This window comes from Balearica regulorum, chromosome 24 (genome assembly GCF_011004875.1).
Source record: "Balearica regulorum gibbericeps isolate bBalReg1 chromosome 24, bBalReg1.pri, whole genome shotgun sequence".
In the NCBI taxonomy this organism is placed as follows: domain Eukaryota; kingdom Metazoa; phylum Chordata; class Aves; order Gruiformes; family Gruidae; genus Balearica; species Balearica regulorum.
The window spans coordinates 2,678,991-2,702,759 of NC_046207.1; the positions used below are offsets into that span (position 1 = coordinate 2,678,991).

Below are 23,769 nucleotides of genomic sequence, written 5' to 3' on the forward strand. Positions count from 1 at the left end.
GAGCAAGGAGAGAAAGTGTTGTTTTACCTGGGGTTTTCATTGCCACAAGGTGTCAGCAAGGCTGTGAAGCTGGGATTAGACCGTCATACGGCAGTTTTATTAAGGAAGGAGGGATTAAACACTCAACGGCTTTGCAAAGAGCACAGACTCCAACTTTCCTAAATATTTAGCTCAACTGTCAGTGTTATCTTTAACTGGGGACAAGGTGGTGATCTCCATAATGGAGGTTGAACAAGCCATTCTCCACTCTGGTGGCAATTGCATCCAAACCCCCCCAGCACAGCTCATCCCCGCCACACGTACCAAGCGGAAGGAGCGGAGCACGGACAGCCCTTGTACGTTGGCCAGGCCCAGCTCCACCAGGCTCAGGGTGACGATGATGCTGTCAAAGATGTTCCAGCCCTGCTGGAAATACTCGTAGGGGTCCAGAGCAATGAGCTTCAGGACCATCTCTGCTGTGAAGATCCCCGTAAAGACCTGTGGGAAACAGCACCCTGTCACTTTGCTTGAAAGCCAGTGCTGAGCCTTGGTGTGGGTAGCACCTCTCTTTTTTGGTGTATTCCCAAAGCATTTCATCCCATTAGGTCCAGTCCCAGTTGGGAACAAGCTCCCCAGCTCCTCCCCAGTGTAGCTTGTGAGGCCAGGCTGGGAATATTGGTGACTGATTGCTTCTGGAGAGACACAAAGGTGCGTGTTGGCAGGTGGAAATTAAAAATAAAAGTTTCATTGGCAAAGGGACCCCCCTGCTTTGAACAACTACTGAATCACCGAGATTCCCAGCACTGGGAACTGGGCTGCTACTGGGATGCCCCTGCCCCTCCCCGAGCCCTGTGAAAGCTGATCCAGCTTTTACACATTACTCTCTTGCTGGGACTACAACGGCACCGTGCATTATCACATTACTCCGGAGCGGGATCAGCAATGTGACAATTAGCATCCTTGATGCAATTTCATGACACGGCATGTGCAGAAGGGGCCTGGTGACAAAGTTTGCCCTGGATGCAGATCGAGGTGGGATGCACAGGTTCTTGCCTCCACTTTATAGAAAGGTTTCTGCACCGGCATCCCAGGGGATGCTCCCCAACATGCCCCTTTGCATGCCAGCCCACAAGTGTCCCCTTTTCTGTTCCTGGCAGCTGATCCCTGCTCTCTTTGCTTACAGCCTGCCCATCTTTCTGCCTGCAGCGAGACAGGCAGCAGGTGCTGCTGCTTTCATCTCAGGCACAGGCAGGTGATGTGGGGGGAGAATGTGGCTCAGTGGGAGCTGCTTCTCCTGCTCCCATCCCTCCCTGGCCCTTCCCCAGCAAATTCCCACCTCCCCCCCCCCAGCCCCGCTGGCTCCCTGCACTGGGGTGTACATGCAGCCAGCAACCGCCGCTGGCCCAAAGGAAAAGCAGGACTCGTCGTTGCAGCATGACCGTGCTTCGAGCAACAGTCAATTAATCCCCTTGTATTTCCTGAATGAAACCAGAGACAAAGCAGCTATGTGCTGAGCGTCATCCTGCCTGCCTGGGGCTCGGGCACCGGCATGTGTCACTCCAGTGCCTGTGCACGGAGAGGCCCTGGCAGGTGCTAGAGCAGGGCAAGGTGGCAAGAGAGGAGACGGAGAGCTCTGCCATCCCTTATCTGCATTTCCCAGAGCTACCAGGGGCCTCCTGGACTTGTACCACCAGCAGTTTGCATCAAGGTGAAAGCCATTTACCCCGAGCTCCAAGCAGGAGCAGCCACAGCTGGCTGCTAAACACACCCCTGAAATGAGGACAGCCCAAATTTGCAGTGATTTCACTGGGAAAAGTCCTGATTATTATTATTTAACCGTTGCTAGCACTGTTGTCTCCTGCTCTGTGGGGACCTGTTTGCTCCCAGCATCTGAATTTGCCCCAGCTCTGCCACATGGCCACCCAGCATCGCGAGGATGCTGTGGTGTCAGCCAGGGCTCGCAGCAGCTCGTGCCTGACCCTGGGTTGCAATGTAGAAGACGGCTCAGGACAGCTCTGCAAGGCCATGGCTGCATCGGCATCGCCAAGATGCACCAAGCAAGTCAGAAGCCTCAGCGGAAAGAGCAAGGGATGATGGATCCCACCCCCATATCACTTCCCTTGATCGGAGCCATCCTGCAGTCCGACCCATCACAGGGATGCTGTGATCAGACCCCTGCAGCACTTTCTCAGCAGCTGGGACATGTTTCCTGGCATGCATGCATGCTGTTCAGGTGACACAACGGCAGCAGAGGGGATCTGCCTACCAGGGTGGATGTGGTGGCTGCTGTGGCTCTAAACAGGGAAGGACGGGATGCCCGTAGCTGCCTACCAGGTTCCCCACGGTCAGCACGTTCTCAAACTCCTCTGTCATGGGGTAGTGCTCCATGGCCATGAAGACTGTGTTAAGCACAATGCAGATGGTGATGCCCAGGTCCACGAAGGGGTCCATCACCACCAGCTTGACAAATGCCTTCAGCTTCAGCCACAGAGGACAGCAGTTCCAGACCAGGAATGTGTGGGCAAATTTGTACCACCAGGACGGGCACTTCTGGTGAGCTTCCTCCAGCTCTGAGGGCAGGAAGGAAAAATGACATCAGTGTAGGCTTCTCCTGTCCTCCCCTGGGTTCGCCAAGTGCTAACCCCCTAGAGGAGACCTCTCCTGAGGTTCTGAACCAGCCCTAGACCATCTACAAGTTTAATATGGGGGCTAAAAGGAAGAGCCTTCCCATGCCCAGGCACCTTACCCTCCAAACCAGAGAGGGATGGAAAGGCAGATCAGTCAGGGAACTGTGGGTCCAGTCCTGCTCTCAGCACCCAGGCAGGATTTGGGGTGTTTCTGCCATGCTGAGATTGCAGGGACACCCAGGGGAACTGCTCTGGGGTGGCTGGAGGGCTTCGTGCCCGTTCCCATGGAGGGCAGGGCTGAGAAACCTGTTGTTGCAGAATCTATGGTAATTTTTGCTGAAGCTGAGGCAGCAGCTCTCGGGAAGCCACTCAACAGATCTTGGTTGACTCTGGAGACCGCTGTAATCAATTGCAATCCTGTTCATTTGCAAGGGATTTTGTATTATTGCCTCCACACATCACCCTAGCAAGTTGGGATGAAAAGCCATGCCTGAGCATCACTGCAGTGCGCTGAGCCTGTATGGACACCCCAGGTCATCCCTCGCGTGGGGACAGCCGCTATCGCTGGCGTGTGCTGAGCACCCCAAGCCCACCAACATACCGTGGCTGAGCTGAAACAGCCAGCACACAGAGCCCTCACTGAGGCTGGGGAAGGACATACCTTCCACAGCGTTGGAGATGACACTGACGGCGCTCCCCACTCTCTTCTCAAGGCCTGGCCCGTCTTGCTTGCCCACAGTGAGGTGGTTGTGGTTTGGTTTCTCCGGCTTGTTGGTTGGGTTGAACTAGAAGGAGAGGAGGCCACAGGGGATAAATGCAGAGCGCTGCAGGCTATTTAATGCACTTAAAGATAGAGCAGGCAGAAGAAAAGGGGCATGGTCTGGAGAGACCTTGGGGTGGAACACGGGAGGTTCAGGTGAGCAGCAGAAAGGCTTGTAGGACCCACAACAAGCTGGTCACAAGCCTGTCCCTCCACCAAGGTTTCCACCTGTCCCTCCATCAGGGTGGGCACCCTCCAGGGACAGCAGAGACAGCCGAGCACGTACCTCAATCACCGTAGCAGACCGCTCCAGCACGACCTTGGGGACCACTTGCCCATTGCAGTCCTTTGCCTTGTCCTGGTCACTGTTCAGGTCCGAGTCACGCTCCTTCTCAGCCGCACTGCTGGGCAGGGAACCGCTGCTGGACCGCTGGTCCTGCAACTGCAGCAAGGCACGTCTCCATCACCTGCGTGTCCACAGCCATCGGGAGCTTCCCACCGCCGCTGCAGGGCACCAGGCTAACACGGGGGGTGGATGGAGCTCCAGGACTGTCCTGGGCAGGACTTTGTGACTCCAGAGCTGCTGCTGCAGGATCTGGGCAGCAAACTCAGATCCTCACAATCAACGATGGGGGATAACAATTTGCAGTAGCTAAACAGCACGCGCCTGAGGTTGCAAACCTTTCCTTTTCACTTGCACACCCTGCCGTACCAAGCTCGCTGCACAGCAGTATTAGATCTGTTCAAATTTGGTCAGGGTGAATAATTCATAAGGACAAAACTATGCCAACTGTCTAATTTCTGTCTTGCAGGAAATTTTAATCTTTAAAGCATGCTTTCATCCCACGTGAGAAAGAAGCAAAATCTTCAAAGCTCTTGCTGAAATGTGATGTCCAAGATTTTTGGACTTGCACTGAATTTGTGAATCTTTGGCTCAGAATTTAAGGTTTTTTTCCAAATGTTGTTTTATTAGGTTTTCATTTGTACATGCAATTGTTTCTTTTTTTTTCTTTTTTTTTTTTTTTCCCCTTTCTGACAGCAGTATTATGTATTAATATCTGAAGTTCACTGCACCCTCTGGTAGCACTAAGGACGCCACGCACATTTCCCACCACAAATGGCCAAGACGCAACACGATTTCCACACTCGGGCTCTAGATATTAAATGGATCTGAGCGCCCATTTCTCAGAGGTGCTTTGCCCTCACTCTCAGCCTTGTTCCCCTCTGTCTACTCCATTTCTCTAGGTGACAATAAACGAGTATCATCCCTTAATAAAGCCTTTGGGCAACTCGCTGGTTAATTTGCTCAAGGAACCGGCCACAGCACCAGCTTTATGCTCAGCCCTGGAGTCCCCATCCCTCGGGCAGGGCTTGCTTAGACCCATCCTGCAAACAGCAGCAGCCAGATAAGAGCAAGCCACTTCCTCAGGAGGATGTTGTGGCTCAGCGCAGATAAGCAATGAGAGATAGAGGCTCTAGAGAGAGGAAAACACTGTTTTGTGTCTCTGTCTACACACGAGGAAGCTGGTATTTTGCCCAGACTAACAGTTAGATTTGCAGGGATGTCTCCAGAGGATGTTGCTGACATAGATCAGAATGATGATTAGAGATGGAAAATGGCTGGGCAGCACTATCAGACATCACAGAAGCTTGTGCCCACTTTTTTATAGTGCTGGAAAGAGACTCCCAAGGACAGGAAAGGGGGTAAGGTAACACCCTGGGACCCCAGTGGAGCAAATGGATGGAAATCAGGCACCTTAGAGGCGCCAGCTCAGAGAAATATCAGTGCAAACTCCCTGCAGCATCAGGCATGTGTATCTGCTCGTGTCCTGGGGACAGCAGTGAGGCCAGACACTGAGACCTGCGCCTCGGCTCCTGCAAGGACACCAGGATGTCCCGGGGTGAGACGCGGGGTCTCTGGAGCCCTCTCCGCTGTTTCCAGTCTTGGCCAAAAGCAAATGGTTTGCTAATGCATTTAGCTTTCCTGCAACTGCCCTATTTTCCCTGAGTGCTTCTTCTATACCCTGATCATAATCTGACCGTGCAGGTTCTCCGCCAGGTTTCCTGCTCTTGACGTGCTGCAGGAAGATGTATTGTTAGTTCTGGTGCCTTTTATGCCTTATTTCTCACCTCCTCCTTTCAAGCAATGCCACGCCGCTGTGCTGCACCTCTCTGCTGCCTCCCAGTGCTCCCTGTGTTGCTTTTTGGATGTGGATATTAAATCTTTTCAGCTTTTTTATTTCCCCACCCAGGTTAATATCTCAACATCTTGATTCAGCTGTGACCCCCAAAATAAATTACTCAATTATTATCTTTGCTTACTGTGGACCAAATGGGGCTTATTCTTGGATTTTACATAAATAGAGGCACTACCATGCTTATCGCTGCCTCCCATTTTCTCCCCCTGTTCCTAAGGTCCCTCATTTTGGCCTCCACACTTTCCACCAACCATCTTCTCTTGCTCCTCTTGATGTTTCTTCAGCTGCTCCATGAGCTGCTGAAATTCCTCCTCCTTCTGCTGCTCCTCCAGCAACGTGGCGTCATTTTGTTCTGCGTAAGCCATGGCCACCACAGCGAGGATGAGGTTGATGAGGTAGAAGGAACCAAGAAATATAACCACCACAAAGAAGATCATGTACGTTTTCCCTGCTGCACGCAGTGTCTGTGGAAAGAGGAGGCACGGGCTGTCACACCACGTCCGCACGACATCGGTTTGGTGATGAAAGGTCTTGCACCAGGGTACCCTCCCATTTGTGGTAGGACTACAATATTTTGCTCCCACCTTCCCCAACTGGTCATTGCCCAGCTGACCTTCCTGCAGTGCATGACACTGGGTGAGGACTCGTGTGAAACAGCCACAGGTATCAGCAAACCCACCCACGCTGCTCTGTGCTACCTGGCAGCCCAAGGGCTGCGTGTGTGGAGATGGGACCAATATGTCATCAGAGACTCGCTTTGCTGTTACAGGGGCTGGTGTTTCTCAGACCCTGACTTCTCAAGTCTCGCCCCTGGACCAAGAGCAGTCCTTGTCTTATTCCAGATCTGGACTTAATGATTTCCAGAGGACATGTGTGGCCTTTACACATAGGTTTACTTTTATCTCTGGACCCAGGGTCAGTTGGGATTTCATGGTGCCTGCAACTTCTTCCTATAGTATGACCCAAGTGACCTAGCTTTTCCCCCTTACCCTCTCCCTTGGCTCAAGCCAGAGATCTACTAGATACTCTTATAAATCCCTGATTTCCATGATGCAGCTGACAGCACTGCTGAAGCACACCTGGGCCTTGCCCTGGAAAATACACTGCACTGCTCAGGTTGGGGAACTGGATGGGACCATGCCCCATCTCTGCTGATCCTGGTTAGATCCATAAGCCACAGGACAAGGTCCCACATGTTTCCAGGCAAGTGACTTTTTACCTGCCCTAGACCACGGACAGCATCGAAATGAGAGGAACATTTACACAAGGATAAAAATATGGTGCCTACCAGCTGGAAGAGGTTTTCCCAGAAGTCCTGTGTCATGAGGCGGAAGAGGGCCAGGAAAGCCCAGCTGAAGGTATCGTAGCTGGTGTAGCCGTAGTTCGGGTTCCTCCCTGCCTTCATGCACTGGTACCCTTCAGGGCACTTCCTACCAAAGGAGCCGTGGGGGCAGCTGGCATGAGCCCCCGGCGCTGCCCCTCCTGCAACCCCAGCGAAATGCTCCATCCCTGGAGGTGCTGAGATGCTTCAGCAGAACACCCTCCCCCCAAAAACTGATACAGTTGGGATGCCCGGACTGATACCACCTTCCCAAAGCTGATACAGTCAGGATGCCCAAACTGGTACCCCCCCAAGCTGGTACAGCTGGGATGCCTGGACCGATACCCCCTCCAGGCTGATACAGTCGGGATCCCCGGGCCATTCACCTGCAGAGCCGCATTCCCAGCCCCGATGCTGTCCCATCCCAAGCATCAGTGATCCCACGGGCTGCGCTGGCTGCCGTGTCTCCTCTAGGGGATCAGAGGGGACCTCAGCCACCAGCGTGAGCTGCACTCACCCAGCATCGCTGCTGTTCCCGCAGAGCAGGGCGTCAAGCGCTCCCTCCAGAAAGTAGAAATTGGCTTTGCAGTTGGGGAAAGAAGAAGAGATAGAAAAAAAAAAAAAATTGATTTTCAAATTCTTGGCAGCTTCTCGCTGTCAGGGAAATTCCCTGGATCCCAGTGTTGGGCACTGGGTTATCTCCTCTCTGCTGACTTTGCTGTTTGCATTGAGCTACTTGGCACTAGCTCAGAGAGCTCATGGCATTGTCTCACCGACCCAACTAGATGGCTCCCAAGCCCACAAAGAGCTCTGGAAACAGCCAGGTTGACCAGGGTCAGGCCTCCTGGGAAGGTGGGTTAAACATGTGGTCAAAGGACCAGGGCTGGTCTGTTTTACTGGGAAAACGTACAAAATAGCAGGGCATTCCCAGGGAGCACCGAGCATGGGGGGTTGCAGGGGGTCACAAAAAAGCCTGGGGAAACCATCTGCTATCACCTTCCTCCTGCTGCTCCCATCCCAACCAGCCCCTACCTGGTGGGAAAACCAGGGGTCCTTAAAGCTCCTCCTTGCAGCATGAGCACAGACCCAGAGCCACAGGAGCTGCCAAGCAGTGCCACCATGGGTCACCCGCCCCCAGGGACACAGATGACCACCTGGAGACATCCACCCCAAGACATGGCAGAGGGCAGCTGGACCCCATCCTGGGCATCACCTAGCACAGCCCTTCCAGGAGCCACACAGGGATTTCTGGAGCTTCCTCAAAGCATTCCCAGCTCTGCCTGGCTTCTTGCCACCAGGCTTTTATTTAACATGCGTGGGCTCACCGAGGAGATGTCCCGCTTGTGAATCTCCAGGCGATACGTTCTTTGGCCTGGCTCCAATAGCTGTTAACCTGAACGCATGGCTGCAGGGTGCTGTTGCTATTTGCACTGCACTTATTAGATCCTATATATTGAATTTGCACCCTACCAGGAAGCCTTCCTGTAATTAATGCCAGAGCTACTTGTACAGTTGAGTGAAGCAGCTCAGCTGAGACATAACTCGACCTTCTGCTGAGCTCTGCCGGGTGCCCTAAATGAGACGTGAAACAACCCTGCGGAGCATCTTGCCACCGTGCAGCTCTGCCAGGCAGATTTGCTGAGATTTTTACATTTTCATAGAGTTTAAAAACCCAAAACCAAAGAATAAACAAAAAAAATCCACCACACATTATTTTTGGGCCAACCTTGTTTCAGAGAAGTGGTAGCAAAATAGCAAACTTGGAGATCTGTCCAAGCACCTGTGTTTGATCCCACCTTCCCCTCCTTCCCCTCCTGTTGCTGTTGCAGTGTTGCATGCAATGGTCACTGGACGCAGCAGTACTTGGGGGAGGACTCAGCTCTGATGCAGCAATGAAAGAGGGTGAGAGACGTCATTCCTGTCTCCTTCCCTCTGGTTTTCCACCCAAAGTCCCATCTGCTCCTGGGGGGTTGGCTGGTGTCCCTGCTGTGCCCACCCTGATGGGGAGATTGTGGCCTCACTAGCATGTGGGAGAGATGGAGACACTGATTTGTCCAGCCTCTCCATGGTGAAACCTTTCTAGAGGAGTTTAGCTTGCCCAGGCAGACTGCATTTTCCCTGGCAAGGAGGATTTGATTCCATCTGTCCATCCTGTGAGTATGCACAATCCCTCTTTCATCCACTGGCCACATCTCCCTGCAAAGCACCTTAGCAGGAAGATCCATGCAAGAAAACCATCTCGGTCTGACACGGAGGAAGAACAAGGAAACTGAGGAGCAAACCAGGGTGATGGGTCAATGGAGAAGCAGATGCACAAGCGTTTACCTTCATCGTTGATGTAGGCCTCGAAATCAAAGGTGTTGTTGCTGGTGAAGTTGTTTGTGAAGTTGCTGACAATGCCATCAGTGAAGTTGCCGTAGAGTGTTGTGTTGGCCAACGTGTCGTTGTCCAGCCCCAAGTCCCCCAGCAGGGTGTCATTGAGGGGGGGCCACCGCACACACTTCTGCCGGAGGTTCCCCATGAAGAGCTGGAGACCGATTAAGGCGAACACGCTCAGGCAGAAGACAGTGAGGATCATGACATCCGAGAGTTTCTTCACTGACTGGATCAGAGCCCCAACGATTGTCTTCAGCCCTAGGGGAGAGGTGTCACTTCTGAGCTAATCGCTTGTTTGCTAATTGTGGAGAACGTGTTATGGTGTTCCCAAAAGGTGCTGGATCCGGTGGGGACGTGTGGTATCACCAAGTTCACCCAATGTGCTCAGATCCCCAGCTCTGTGCCCCACATTGCCTCCCAGCTGCCCCTCTGTCCCCACACATTGCTGGGCAGCCTAAACTCTTCCCCCAAAAACTGACACCCTTGGACCAGTGCCAGCCAAGCTTCCCCATGCCAACCTTAACCTGGGTATCACAAGGCAAAGCCCACCCCAGCCTGGCAGCCATCACTTCCTTTTGGCTTTATATTTTCCCCAAATACCACAATCTGGCCTTTTTTTGGCCCAAACCACTAGAGTAGACCACTTTGCTGTGACCCATGGAAAAGCTATTTGCCAGCCCAGCTGGAAGATGCTGAGCACTGCTCTCAGCTCCAGAAAAACCTCTGTAGTCCAACACCCCACATGCTGTTGTCCCGTGGGTGGTTGGGAGCCCAGCCGGACCCTCCAGCCTGATCCCTTCAAGCTGGAGAAACCCCAATGTGTCTGAGTGAAGGTGACAAAGTGACATCTGCATTAAGCATTGGGAATTAACTCATCTCTCCCTTCCAGCGCTGCCGTTTCCTCCGCAGAGAAGGCTCGCCCACAGATCCTTGGTGGGCTTTTGACAAGGAGGATGTTGTTCCTGTCACCCAAGGTCTACATGGATGATGGGTGATGCTGGAACATCCTGACGTTGATCTTAAAAGCAGCTCTGAGCACAGAGCTTTCTCACGTGGAGGCAATTCTCTGAACACACATGATTTTCATCCCTGTCATCATGTCAGTTCCTCCCCTCCCCAAACTATTTAGGTAAAACCCTGTTCTCCAAGGGCTTGTCTGTGTTGGGAAAATGCTGAGGACAACTGTTCTAAAACGGCTTATTTTTGCAACTGCTATTTCTGCAGAGCCTCTTGGGGGGATGTCATTCCAGAAAGAAGTAGCAACTTAACATTTTTCTAAATGCAATTTTTAACCTGTTTGATGAAGGCAAAAAACATTCAAATACGAACCCTAAAGATCTGAAAACTGCAGGGACACAATAATTTATTCACCACAAGATATTATCATTTTCCATTCAATCTCACACTTCTTCAAGGGGTCTGACCTATCATTTCTGCGATACCAACGCTGGGTATTGAGATGGTATCAGATTTGGTGGGAAACAGCCATGAGAAGCATTTGATAACATGGTCCTAACCACAGGCTGGATGTTTGGGGTGACGTGAAACACTCACCACGTGGCTCTTGCACTAATACCCATTAAATATCTCAGCCCTAGCACCAGAGCAGTCAGCTGTGGGGACAAAACTGAATTTATGGCTCCAAGGACCAAGCAAAGCGTATCGGTTAATTGGGCCCATAAACATGACATCAGCACAAACCCACTTGAGGCATCTCCAAGGAGCCCTAAAAACACTACAGCTTCTCAGGGGCCAACCAACCAAGTGAGTGCAGATAACTTAAAGATGTAAAAATCAGCAGGACCTGACCCAAAAAGCTGAATTGTTATGTGGAAAATAATTTGTAAGTATCAAATACCTTATTTCCCCTGTTTTCTCTTAGAGCTGCTGAAAGAACTAAAAGGAATTGCTTTGAACTGTGGGAAAATCTGAGCTCAAGGAAGGGGAAAATGGGGAGAGGAGACCCTTTCTTTAAGTCCCACCTGGTATCACCGTGATGGTTTTCAAGGCACGGAGGACACGGAAGGTCCTGAGAGCAGAGATGTTCCCCAGGTCCACGAACTCAGTGATATAGCTGCAGGACAGGAGAGGAGAGGGCTTCAAGGGCTCTGCTGGGCACCCACCCCCCTCTTTCTCAGCCCTCCTCCCCAAGATCGCGTCCCCCCCCGGGTGCGGTGGCCAGAACTCCTGTCCTCCCCAAACCCCACCAAACTCACGCCATGGAGATGACCATGAAGTCCAGCCAATTCCACGGGTCGCGCAGGAATGTGAAGTTGTCGATGCAGAAGCCTCTCGACAGTATCTTGATGAGGGACTCAAAGGTGTATATCCCAGTGAAGGTGTATCTGAAATGGGAACAATGACTCAGAGGATGCTCACCTGGTTCCAAGGACCAGCTCAGGATGAGGTTTTATCCACCCCTGCCAGTGGGACCACCTTGGGGAGCTGAGTTTGGGGGTTCATGGTCATGAGCTGCTGCGTTCCTGGGACGCTTTGGCACTGGGGGAGGTTTTCACCTCACCTCAAGTTGGCACATTTGAGGTACCACTCCCTTTGGTGACCATTCTGCAACACCTGTGATCCCTGCTGATGTCCCACCCCACCTCATTTTCTGTAAAACCCTGCTGAGACCCAACTGCAGAACTGCAGCAGAAGATGCTGTATTTTCCCCTTCCCACCTGGGGCTGGTTGTCCATGCTGCTTGGACTGGTGGATCTGCTCAGCCTCCCAAGACCGTCACCACTGACCCAGCCCAGCCTGCTTGGCAATGGCCTCCTGGCACAGGGACCCCACCAGATTTTGGGCAGCTCTGAAGCACTCCCACTCTTTGCAATGCCCACTGTAGAGCATGGACATCCCTTCTGAGATCAAGAGGGCCGCCAGCATCTTCCAATGACACCTCTCCTCCTTTGAAGGGTGCCTGGATCCCAACACCCCCGTCTCAGCCTTAGTCCTGTCCCTCCCGAGGATGGCCAAGCTGGGATGGTCTCCCATAGCCGGAAGAGGTCACGGGAGGCAGGGACTTACTCCACGTTCTTGGACCACGCTGGGGGGTTGCTCAGCGTCATAAACACACAGTTGGTTAAAATTGTGATCATGATGAACATGCTGAATAAATTAAAACCTGGTCAAGGAGAAATGCTGCAGCTGTTGCCTAGATTGGCCCCTTCACACGGTTATGGAGCCAAGCACCCCTTCTCCTCTTATCCTGGCTGCCACCTTGGTCCCACACCCTGACTTGCTTCTCCTGCAGCTCTCTCCTGGCTCACACTTTCCCCTTAGTCCTCCTGCTCCCACACATGGTCCTGGTCCCTGCCCTCCTGTTCTGCTCCCTTCCCCATCTCTGTGGTGCTGGATCTGCCTCCCTTGTTTCCTGTGCTCCTTCCTCTCCATCACCCCAGGATATAGCTTTGCCCACTTGTCTGACCCCTCTGCCACAAACACCTCCTCTTTTTCCTCCTACCTCCCGGCCACCAACTACTGCTGCCACCAGAGCTCTGTTAGCATCACTTCCCACCCATCCTAGGGCCCCTCTAGCTCTTGGGGTCCTTTCTTGTCTTTCCACCTCTGTGTCACACCAAAAGCCCCAGCACTGTTCAAGTTGACTCCTTCCCTGTACCTCAATGTACTGGCTCCTCTACCTTCCCTCTCCCAAAGCATCCTTTGAGCTCCACAATTCACCCGCTTCCCAGATGGGACAGGATCCCCTGACCTGTAAACATTTTCCGTCCTTTCTGAGTCTCTCCAGACCTCAGAGACCTTGAATCTCTTCCTAGGAAGTTCCACCACTTAGTTTTCTTCCCTTCTCCAACCAAACGGATTCCTCCCTTCCCCAACCAAGACCGAGCTCTTGGTGCCACCAAGGTGTCCAAAGCCTTCAAGCACCCACTCCTTGGGAAGGGACCAAAGCACTGGGATGGCTGTGCCCCTCCATGGTGGGGGCCAGCCCAGGAGATTTGCTCACCACACCATCATGAAACACTTCTCTCAGCCCTCTCCCAGGGCTTTTTGCACTCTGAGCATCAGTGTTTGACCTGGCAATGGACCAGCATCACAGAGGGCAAGGATATGAATGGATAAGCACTTTAATGGCTCCTCTGCGGATGGGGTGGAAGGGCCCCAGCAGGTAGAGAGCAGGCGTCGCCGAGAAGCGGAAGATGGACTTCCCTTTGTTGAGGACTATGAATGTCTGTGGAGAAAAGAGAGGAGGGAGATGGGTTAGCCCTTCTGCACACCCCCAGAACACCCCTGGAAGTACTGCCACTAGAGGCAAGACCTCTATACATGCTTCCAATCTCCAAAGGCTCAGGACTTTGCCAAGGAACAGATGCTCTGCTTTGGAGGAGAAGCAACCACAGTGGTCTGGGGCTGTGGATCACCAAGATGGGCTCAGATGAGACCCTGGGGCACGGTGGAAAGAAGAGGAGGTCCATGCTTTGGTCTTTTTCTTGGGACTTACATCTAATGCCAAGTCTACCCATGGGCTAAGCTCTGCCCCTCACCTTCTTGTCCTTATAGAAAGGGTCCAGGTCCTCCAGGGGGGTCCCGATGAGTTCCAGCGGTGGGTCACCATAGATGAGGGGCAGGTTCTTGCCAGCTTCCAGGTCACTGCTGGGCTTGATCTCCTCTTCCTCAGGCAGCTCCACTTGCTGCCGCTTTACCTTGAGCGCCTCTGCCTCGGCGATGCGCTGCTCAATGGCAGCCAGCGAGGCGGGGGTGAAGGGGCGGAGGTTCTCGGGGCCCGGGATGTGCGGCAGGCCGGCCATCCTCTCATTCTGCTTCCGGGACGCCTGCGCCCAGCCTGCTGAGGAGAGGGGGGCTGAGAAGGAGATGCCAGTTGGTGCCATTTTGGGGCATTTTTGTTCAGCCCTTGAAGCCAGGTGATGGCAGGATCTCGGTGGGGTTTGCAAACGGGTTTATTGCAGAAATATTGAACTTGCAAGAAAGATTATTATGCGTGGATTGTTTGCAGATGGAGCACACCTTGTGCTCCTTCTCCTCCCAGATCCCCATTCACCCTCTAATCAAAAAGGCCCATCAGTTTGAGCACCACATGAGCCGAGCAGTTGGTGTCCCTGGCACCAGCTTGCTGCTGTTAGACACGCAATTTCACAACCTAGACAGGGTTGTTCAGCAAAACAAAACAAAACACCTTCAGCATCAGTGCCACCGCTCCAGCTGTCTCCCCTTTGCAATATGCTACAAGGCATTGGCAGTTTTCCTCCCGCACCTTGTGCAAGCAACGTGCGGCGCTCAAAGCAAGAGGTTCCTCAGCCAGAGGAGCTCGGTCCTGCAGGGTCAGTGGCCAATTCACAGCACTCATCTGTAGGAAACACGAATAACCTGCAGCGCCGGATGGGCTCTGCTCCCGAGAGGAAGGGGTTAAAGTCAAGTCTGGAGCCAAAAAAGCAAGGCAATAATGGCACTTTCTAATGTTACAGAGATCAGGTTGACTCCTCAGACAGGAATAAGATGGGCCATTTGGGAGAGATAAGGGTGGCTCCACTGAGCAGCACAACAACAAAAAGGGTTGGAGAGAGCGAAGCGGGGGCAAGAGAGGTGGTTGCACTTGGAGGAACAGGCTGCCATGCCCTGACCGAGGCTGAAACGCCTGGCAAAGGCTTCCTAGACACCAGAAAGGTTCTCTCACTTTGAGTCACCTTGCCTCGGCTTTGTTTCAATATGTTTGGCCCGTAAACACCAGCTTGTGTCAGAGATAAGCCCAATACACTGAAACACTGAGTCCTGCTTTGATGGGGTACTGACACAGAGGCACCTCTGTGCCTCACCCTCCCCAAAATGAGCAGCCCACCAGCGAGCCATGGCAACTCTGTGCACCAAAACTTTACGTGATGCTGCTGAGCACCTGCCCCCCAAAACAGATTTAGGATCAATAACTCCTCACAGCCCCAAACCCACCATGCTGAGAGCTAGAAACCTTCAGCCCTTTATAATTAAGGAGAACTGGACATTTATAGCCCCGATGGGAAGAGAGACTCTGGGTGCATAACGGCATCAACACGTCCCTATGGTGATCATAAAACCAAGTGATAAAAGCAATGGCAAAGGGAGGTATTGATTTCAAGCAGCACAGGATAACTGCACTTTAGAAACCACTACGCTCCCTCGCTACTGCTGCTGAATTGAATCTCAGTGTGCAAAATGGATTTTCTTCTGCCAGGGGCAGGCAACCCCCCCCAGCAGCATGGTGTTGTGGAGGTATTACTGCTCACGCCGCATCCCATCCAGCCACAGGGGTGAAGCGGGGACCGGCGCCCCAGCTGCAACACCTCTCTGGCAGAGACCACCTTCATTGCAGTACCTGAACAGCCCAGCACCAGGGCTTTGATGCATGTTCAAAATGCAGCTGGTACAGCGTTGGAGCAACTTGCTGCCTTTTGGAAAAGGGCAAACAAACAAACAAAAAAATCAAGTGGCAAGAGCGCCAAATTTCATAGTTAAACCTGTTTTAGAACAGGGAGAATTTTGTCCTTGGTGAACAGGGTTATCTAACAGGATAAACTGAGTCACATCACTGCAAAGTGGAGTCCAGCACTGCCCACAGCCCAGCTCAGGGGCCCAAACTGCTGCAAAATAGGGAACCTGAAACAGTCATCCCAGAGGGACACAGCTCCATCTCACCCCAGACCCGCTGGACCCCAAAGGTGGGACCTCATCAAAGCAAGCACAAAGGGCATTTTTGCCACCACATGCCTCTGAGGGGACGGTGCCCATGGCAGCAGGGCACCACTGTTGCTTCTTCTCATGCAGAGTTATTCTCATTTACACCCATTTCACACTCTACTTGAGCAGCTCTGGAAACCTGCCCTTTGCATTCCCTTGAAACCAGTGGCCTCAAAGCTCAAGCCAAAAAGCACGGGGTTGTGATCAGCGGCGCAGAGTCCAGTTGGAGGCCTGTAGCTTGTGGTGTGCCCCAAGGGTCAGTGCTGGGTCCAGTCTTGTTCAACGTATTCGTCACTGACCTGGACAGGGGACAGAGTGCACCCTCAGCAAGTTTGCTGACAATACCAAACTGGGAGAAGTGGCCGACACAGCAGGAGGCTGCGCTGCCTTTCAGCAAGACCTGGACAGGCTGGAGAGTTGGGAGGAGAGGAACCCAATGATGTTCAACAAGGGCAAGCGTAGGGTCCTGCACGCAGGGAGGAATAACCCCAGCACCAGGACAGGTTGGGGGTGACCTGCTGGGAAGCAGCGCTGCGGAGAAGGACCTGGGAGTCCTGGTGGACACCAAGCTCTCCATGACCAGCAGTGTGCCCGCGTGGCCAAGAAGGCCAATGGTACCTGGGGACATTGAGAAGAGCGTGGCCAGCAGGTCGAGGGAGGTTCTCCTCCCCCTCTGCTCTGCCCTGCTGAGGCCACAGCTGGAGTTCTGTGTCCAGTGCTGGGCTCCCCAGTTCCAGACAGACAGGGAACTAGACTGGGGAGAGTCCAGCCGAGGGCTGTGAGGATGATGAGGGGCCTGGAGCATCTCTGATGTGAGGAAAGGCTGAGAGAGCTGGGGCTGGTTAGTCTGGAGAAGAGAAGACTGAGGGGGGATCTTATCAGTGCTTATCAATATCTAAAGGGTGGGTGTCCAGAGGAAGGGGCCAGACTCTGCTCAGTGGTGCCCAGTGACAGGACAAGGGGCAACGGGCACAAACTGGAACACAGGAGGTTCCATCTCAACATGAGGAAAAACTTCTTCCACCTGAGGGTGACCGAGCCCTGGGACAGGCTGCCCAGAGAGGTTGTGGAGTCTCCTTCTCTGGAGAGATTCCAAACCCGCCTGGACACCATCCTGTGTGACCTGCTCTGGGTGATCCTGCTCTGGCAGGGGGCTGGATGAGATGATCTCCAGAGGTCCCTGCCATCCCCTGCCAATCTGTGGGGCTGTGTCTGGCTCTATCACCCCAAGTCCCACTGATGCCTGCTCAAGCAGGACCCACAGCACCCATGGGAGGATCAGCCCACCCCATCTCCTGGAGACTCTGAGGACTCACAGGATCTTCTTGGTCTAGGCAGCCTCAATTTCCCTGGAAATAGGGTTTTGCAGAACTATTAGGGCAAGCCTGCGTTATGGACCATGCCAGCACTCTGTAGGGCTCCAGCCCCTTCAGCAGCACACTGCTCTCCAAGGCTTCAGCGCACGGGGTGCTGCATGGTCAGCGTCTTCCCTGGAGCCTCCCACTGGATGCTGCTCCTCCAAACCCCCAGCAATGCCCTGTCCCCGCTCGCTGGACCCAGCCGGCGGTCCCGGCGGAGGTGGCTGTGCCTCCAGCTGCCACCAGCGATCACGGCAGGGGTCGGGTTTCTGCAGCCCCATGACTCTGCTCATTCCTCCCCCGGCAGAAGCGAGTGCAGAAGGGGAGCTTGAGCAAGCAGCATCAGCTTTTCTCTCGGGCTGTCTCTCCTCTTCCTCTCCCCAGGCTAAACCGATCTCGCCGTGCTGATCCGGCTGCTGATGGAGTAGCCCCTGGCAGCACCAGGTATGGGGCTTGCAGCCGCAGGGGGAGATGCTGAGGGCTGGCAGCACTGCCCAAGGCTAAGCAGCGGGTCCTCAAAGGCAATTCTGCCCTGGGCATGGAAATACTTTGTGGCTTTCTGGGGTCTTTTGCAGCATCTCGTCCTGCTCTGACCCTTTTTTGGCCACCCAGAGATAGTGGGATGACCCTGGGGAAGCCAGGATCAGACTTGAGCTTTTGTCCAGCTCCCTCACACTTCAGTGAGGGTGCAGAGTGAGCCTAGTTCCCACACCAGTGGGTGTGGGAGACAGCCAGGTCCCACCACCCTAAATGAAGCAGCTCCCCCTGGGACCAGCCACCCCCAGCTGCTGGGACGAGGTAAACAGCCCCTCCGCTCCTGGCCTGGCACATTTATAGCAGCTGCTATAAATAACAGATCAAACTCTTTGCATGTCCCATAGGTAAAAGCAGTTTGGGTGCAGCAACAGGTGCTGCCCCAGGCATGAATCACCCCCATGGTCCTCTGCCCCAGCTCTCCCCAGAACCTGGGTCCCCCCCAGAGTCCCTCATTAAAGGCAGGCTCTTGCCCCATTGGCTTTCATGCTAAGAAATTAATCTCTTAAAATGTCTCTCCAAAGCTCTGATCTACTATTTACTGAGCTGCCATCTCTAATTTCAGACTCCCAGCTAAGCTGAACAACTCCTTTTTTACTGTGACACACTTGAGCTGTTGCTTTTGGACACACTGCCCATGTCCAACCCCTTGGCATGCCATGGATGAGCATCTCACCCCCCTCCAGTTCAACATCATCAATTACCAGTAGGCAACTGGGAGCAGCTCCCTGCTCAGGAGCACATTGCTATTCACTTTGATAGAAACTCAGTTTCCTGTGATATTTTTGCTGTTCTGAGGACACATGAATGAATCAGCCTCTAAAGTAAAAGGAATGGTTTGGAAGCTACCAGAGATGCTGCGTAATAGGTTCTGTATAATCAGGACAGATGGAAGGGTGACAGGGTCCTGTCTGAGACTGCCTGGAAAGCCACCCTGTCCAGAATTGGCACTTCATCACTGCAAAGAAAATAACCTCCTGAGGGCTGAGGAACAGGGGAAGGACTTCCTTGGCTGCTGTGCGCAGGCATGTGGCTGTGGTGACACAGGGCACCCAGAGGATGCTCCCTATCCTGCCAGCCCATGCAGGTGCTGGGCTCAGCCCACCACCCAGGCTCCAGGGCCCTGCTCCTCCCTTCCCAGGGTATTGCTCCCCAGCAATGCTCCCCCAGGCTGGTAAGCCCAGAGGTGTACTTCTCCATACTCAGGGCTAGGTTAACCAAGACAGAGATAACTGGGGTTAAACCACAGCAGAGTCTCAAGTGAAGACACGCTGCTCCTGAGAGATGTCAGCTCTACAGACACCCAGAACACAGGGGACAGCAGCAGGAACCGTTGAGTGTCTACAGAGTTGCAGCAAGACCAAACACATCTCAGAGCTGCCCTTACCCATCTGCAAGCCTGCCCTCAAGATTCATGCTCTCAACAGGAGATGCTCAGGAAAAACCCCAGAAGAAGCTGATAGGAACAAGTCCAAGACAGAAAACAACCCGAATGGCCATCAGCAAGTGTAAACCACCTTCACTCACCGAGAAACAGCAGAGCCAGGCGATGCTCAGCCAAACACTGGCAGTGCACAGCACAGGGGGACTCCCCACAGCAGGGATTAGCATGGAACAATGAGCTCGTGCACCAACAGCCAGCTCTGGGACAGCCGGTGCCAGGGAGCCCAGACCTGGCCCACATCCTTGTAGCTACAAGGAGTTAAGACCAGGGGAGTTAAGCCAGCACCCAGCAGCTCAGGAAACCAGACACTGCTGCACACACAACGTAAACCCATCACAGAAAGCACCATCCTGCAGCACCCATGCCTTGCCACTTGCACCCCAAATCCTCCTGAGACACACCACTTCCACCCAAACCAGCACCTAGAAGCTAACTGCACACAAGACAACCCCTCCCTCTCCATCCCTTCGCCTCTTTATCCCCCAAGGACACCCAGGGTGGGGCAGGATGGTGCAACCGGGACCAGCTGAGACCGCAGGGTTTGGGGATGAGTCACAGCTCAGTGATGGGTTCTCAGTCACGTGCATCCCAAGTGCTGCTACAAACACCATCCACGCTGCCCATCCCCGTGGCAGCCGTCTCACTCGCCTGGGAGGACCCTGGGGGCTGCATCATGGGTCTCGCTCTCCCAACCCTGCTGCATGCCCCCTGAAGCCCCCGCAGCAGGTCACCTCTCCACCCCTACATGCATTAAGTAGGTTTTAAAAAAACCAAAACCACATGGGCTAGGAGACCTGCTGCCAGGAGAAGCAGTATTGGGTTCAAACCCATCCCAACGGCACGGACACTCAGTGCGGTCAGGACAGCATTTGTGTGTCCAGGGAGGACAGGGATCTTTATGGGGATGATTAAATACCAGAGTCCTTATCCCCTCTGCATTTCCCACCTCCGTGCATCCAACCACTCAACCCCGGTGGTGGGACCATGGGGAGAAGGAGCAGGGCCAAATCCTACCACCATACCCAGCATGGCAGAGGGAGCCCAAATAGCTCCAAACCCCACTGGGGTTGGATGCAGGAGGCGATGTGATGCAGGAGGCAATGTGAGCCCTGTGCTGTGCTGGCAATCCCATCCGCTGCCGTGGATTTTGTTTGAGCTTCAGGATATTTGCGCTTTTTTTGGTGATGCTTGAATGCACGGGGTGACACGGTGCTTTGTTGTAAAGTCTGATGGCTGTAGAAAAAAACCCTTCCAGCGCAGTCCTAGGGTTGTCACGCCTTGAAAAAGTCTGATGGGGTGTTTATTTCCTACTGTATTTTCCCCAAGTTTTGGAAAAAATGTGGGGAAATTGAAAAAAATCTAATGTGAAATGATTTTTTTCTGCCCACAAATAGCACGGGGGGTGAAGAGATTGGCTTTAAGTCATGCACATGGGTGATTTAACGGCGTGCTGAGCAGGGCCTGGAGCTGCATTAGCGTTTTTGAGATTATATGAGTTTCTAGCAGTAACTAGGATAAACACCCTTCAGTTGTGCCAGACAAAATTAGCCATTTTATAAACAAGTTTATGTCCCTTTCTGTAATATGATAATGTGCTATTTAAGAGTCTGATGTTTACTATCCCCAGATATATTGTCATCCCTTAATGCTTTGCTGTAACTACATTACCAAGATGATCTGGAAAGATATGTGAAGTCTCCAAAATTTTCTTCTGCAAACAAATACCTCTAATGACGCTGCCGTGGGACACTGGATCTCCACCACTGTGGTGGTTCTGAGCCCACCATAAACTCGCTGTGGTTTTTGGCTGCCCTTTTTAAAAGGGAGCCAGTGAGAAGTTTTCAGGAAAAGAAAATAACACCGGTAAAAAAATTAAAAGAAAGTCACCTCAATCCTTTTCCCACTCTATTTTCAAGTGGGGTTGGAAGACTCAGAGACAGAGAAAAAAATTAATCCTTCATTTTCCAGCATTATCCTTTGAATTTCTGAGTTTTTTAAGCACTCGGTTGGGAAATCCTATGGGCTGTGTGGCTCAAACACCAGCCTCCTGTCCACCAAGCCCAGTGAGCACTGCTGGCTTCTGTTAACGACACATCCCCCCTCCGACTCCTGTCACCGCCGTGGTTTTTGACCCTCCTCTCGGTGTATTTTGTTCCTTTGCCTGAAGCGTGACCCAAGCCAACTGCACCGGCAGGAATGCGGGATGCTTCCAAGCAGCATCCGTCACCCCTGGGAACGGGGTGAAGCTATGCTGCCTGCAATTTGCCTGATGCCGAGCAAAAGGGAGGGATGGTCTGTTGAAAGCCCTTGGAAAACAAAGCCAGAGCAAGCCCAGCACTGGAGGATGCCTTTCTCCAGTCAGACCAGGGGGACTGAGGTTCTGCAGCAAGTTCATGTTCTTCAGGTGCCATCATGGTCCCCCAGCTTGGTCCAGACCAGCCAAGGTCACTCACAGCATGTTACCCACAGGTCAACCCACAGCAACAGTGACGCTGGTATGGTTGTGTGGGCCAAATGCAAAAGTGCGTGCTTGATTTTAAGCCCACGTTGAATGAGTTTGCTGCTATGGGAATGATGCTGCTCTCTGCCTGCTAGACGCTGCCTTTCTCGGGTAGACCAAGAGGAGGTCTCCAAACACCCTCCAGCCCCTTTCCTGGCAGCAGCCAACCCACCCCCTGCCTTGCGATGCACTTTGGGACGAGGACACCCGCGTGCCGAGGGCTGTGCCAGTGCTCAGGGGATTTACACGGAGGAGGAGAAAGACGTGATGCCCAGTCCCGTGTTTCGCGGTGCGTTGCAGTAGCACCTTCAGTGGGGCCCCGGCTGCGATGGGTGCTCTGCATGTGCCAAACAAGGTGCTGCTTCCTTCCCCAGCTCCTTGCAAAGGTGCAGCCGAGCCCGTGCCATCGCTGGCTTCCTTTGGAGAGCCAAATCCTTAATGCTGAACATGCTGAGGGGGCACCAGCCTCCCCCTGGGACATAAACCACTAACCCCCCAAAAATACATGCCCCGCAGAGGTGCCTCTACTCCTGCAACTGGCATCGTAAGTGGCATGGAAATTAATTTCATACAATTCACTGATCGTTATTGACCTGAATGTACTCGAATGCCAGCCCTACAACGCCTGTTTGCCCGCAGCCCTGCCAAGGGTACCTCGATGTGCTTGAAGGTGGGGGTGGCATACATAGGCTGGAAGCTGTGAAGTCCTCAGATACTCTCCTGGGCCACAGATGGAAATAGGAGGTTGCAACATCCTGCAGCAACGCGCTAACCCCCTCCTGCCTGGAGCCGGGGGATGCAGCGGGGGGTACTGCCCCTTCCCCGCTGCCTTTCCATCCCGCTGTCCCTACTGACCCCCGGGAGAGGATTGCTGGAAAGGAGACACCAGGGCGGATGGCTGCTTGGGTTTATTTGAGGGGGGGAGGGGGTTTGGCTGTGGTGGAGGCTCAGGCAGGTGGGGAAGGGTTAAAGCGGGGACCCTGCGCTTGCCCACGGCCCACTGCCTGCACTCGGGTGTCATCCAATGCTCCTGCTCCTCCCTGCCAGCGGCTCTCATGTCAGGCTCGGAAAAGATCTGAGCGGTGCTGTGAAGGCAGCGAGGGGACAGCGTGGGGGAAGGGAGGATGGTGTGGGGCTGTAATGAGCCGCTACCCCCCACGGGGTCACCCAGACTCGGGGGACACGGGGGACAGTGATGCAGCCACCTCCGAGGGATGCCAGGAGAGACACGGCCCCATCGGCTCTCATACTGGTCACCAATGAGCAGCACTGGGAGCGGGTCCCAGACCTGATGCTCCCATGGGATTTGAAATATCAGGTCCACTGCAGCATCCTGGGGCTGGGGGATGTCCACTTTCCCATTGCAACCACTGTACCCCAACACCCCGTACCAGACACCGTGCCAAACAGACCAACACGGGGCCCCTGCAGCCATCGCAGCCCTCCCCATGCCCAGCTCCAGGCGCTGAGCCCCACGCCTCCACTCTTGCCTGAGGGATCTCATTCAGATCCACTTGGATCTGGGTAAGAGGGATTCGGAGATGAGATGTTCCCAAGGCCGTATAAATAACCGAGGAGGAAGGCAGCTGGACAGACAGACAGGCACAGAGGCTGAGCACCCTTCCTGGCATCTCCGGAGCTATAGCTGGGATCTTTGCCCTCATAACTCCCCAAAGCACCCACCACATTCTCCCCCTTCCTCCCCTCCACATAAATGACCTCATTAGTCCAACCTGCTGAACACAGAAACAACGTGGACAGACGGCTCTTCATTACTTGCTGCTGCTCGCTCTCCTACCCCCAAATCCAGCAAGTTTCCCTGAGTGAAGATGGAGCTGCCCACACGGCACCACGGGGCCCTTTTGCCCTGAATGACGTTCACTGGACCCTTATGCACACACCGGAAAAATCCAAAATGCTATTTAAATATTAGCACAGCCGAGTCAAGGCAAGACTCTGTGTTCTTTACCCAGTTCCCATAAATATAC

At 53.5% G+C, this 23,769-nt stretch overlaps 1 protein-coding gene across 2 annotated transcripts in view; it reads right to left on the reverse strand.

Annotated features, from left to right (window-relative positions):
• Positions 1 to 14,058, reverse strand: part of SCN4A (sodium voltage-gated channel alpha subunit 4) — a 33,665-nt gene extending 19,607 nt beyond the window's left edge. Inside the window, exons 1-13 of one of the 2 annotated variants that reach the window (XM_010300090.2) lie at positions 13,764 to 14,058; positions 13,332 to 13,450; positions 12,289 to 12,378; positions 11,478 to 11,606; positions 11,244 to 11,335; positions 9,211 to 9,519; positions 7,403 to 7,466; positions 6,853 to 6,994; positions 5,816 to 6,028; positions 3,653 to 3,808; positions 3,268 to 3,391; positions 2,311 to 2,549; positions 304 to 477 (exon numbers count right to left, since the gene is read on the reverse strand). In XM_010300090.2, coding sequence (XP_010298392.2) covers positions 304 to 477; positions 2,311 to 2,549; positions 3,268 to 3,391; positions 3,653 to 3,808; positions 5,816 to 6,028; positions 6,853 to 6,994; positions 7,403 to 7,466; positions 9,211 to 9,519; positions 11,244 to 11,335; positions 11,478 to 11,606; positions 12,289 to 12,378; positions 13,332 to 13,450; positions 13,764 to 14,027 — 2,115 coding nt within the window. In that variant the 5' untranslated portion in view covers positions 14,028 to 14,058. Of the gene's footprint in view, positions 1 to 303; positions 478 to 2,310; positions 2,550 to 3,267; positions 3,392 to 3,652; positions 3,809 to 5,815; positions 6,029 to 6,852; positions 6,995 to 7,402; positions 7,467 to 9,210; positions 9,520 to 11,243; positions 11,336 to 11,477; positions 11,607 to 12,288; positions 12,582 to 13,331; positions 13,451 to 13,763 lie in introns of those variants that run through there. The other variant, XM_075775141.1, reaches the window with a different exon arrangement.
• Between the last annotated feature and the right edge of the window lie 9,711 nt (positions 14,059 to 23,769).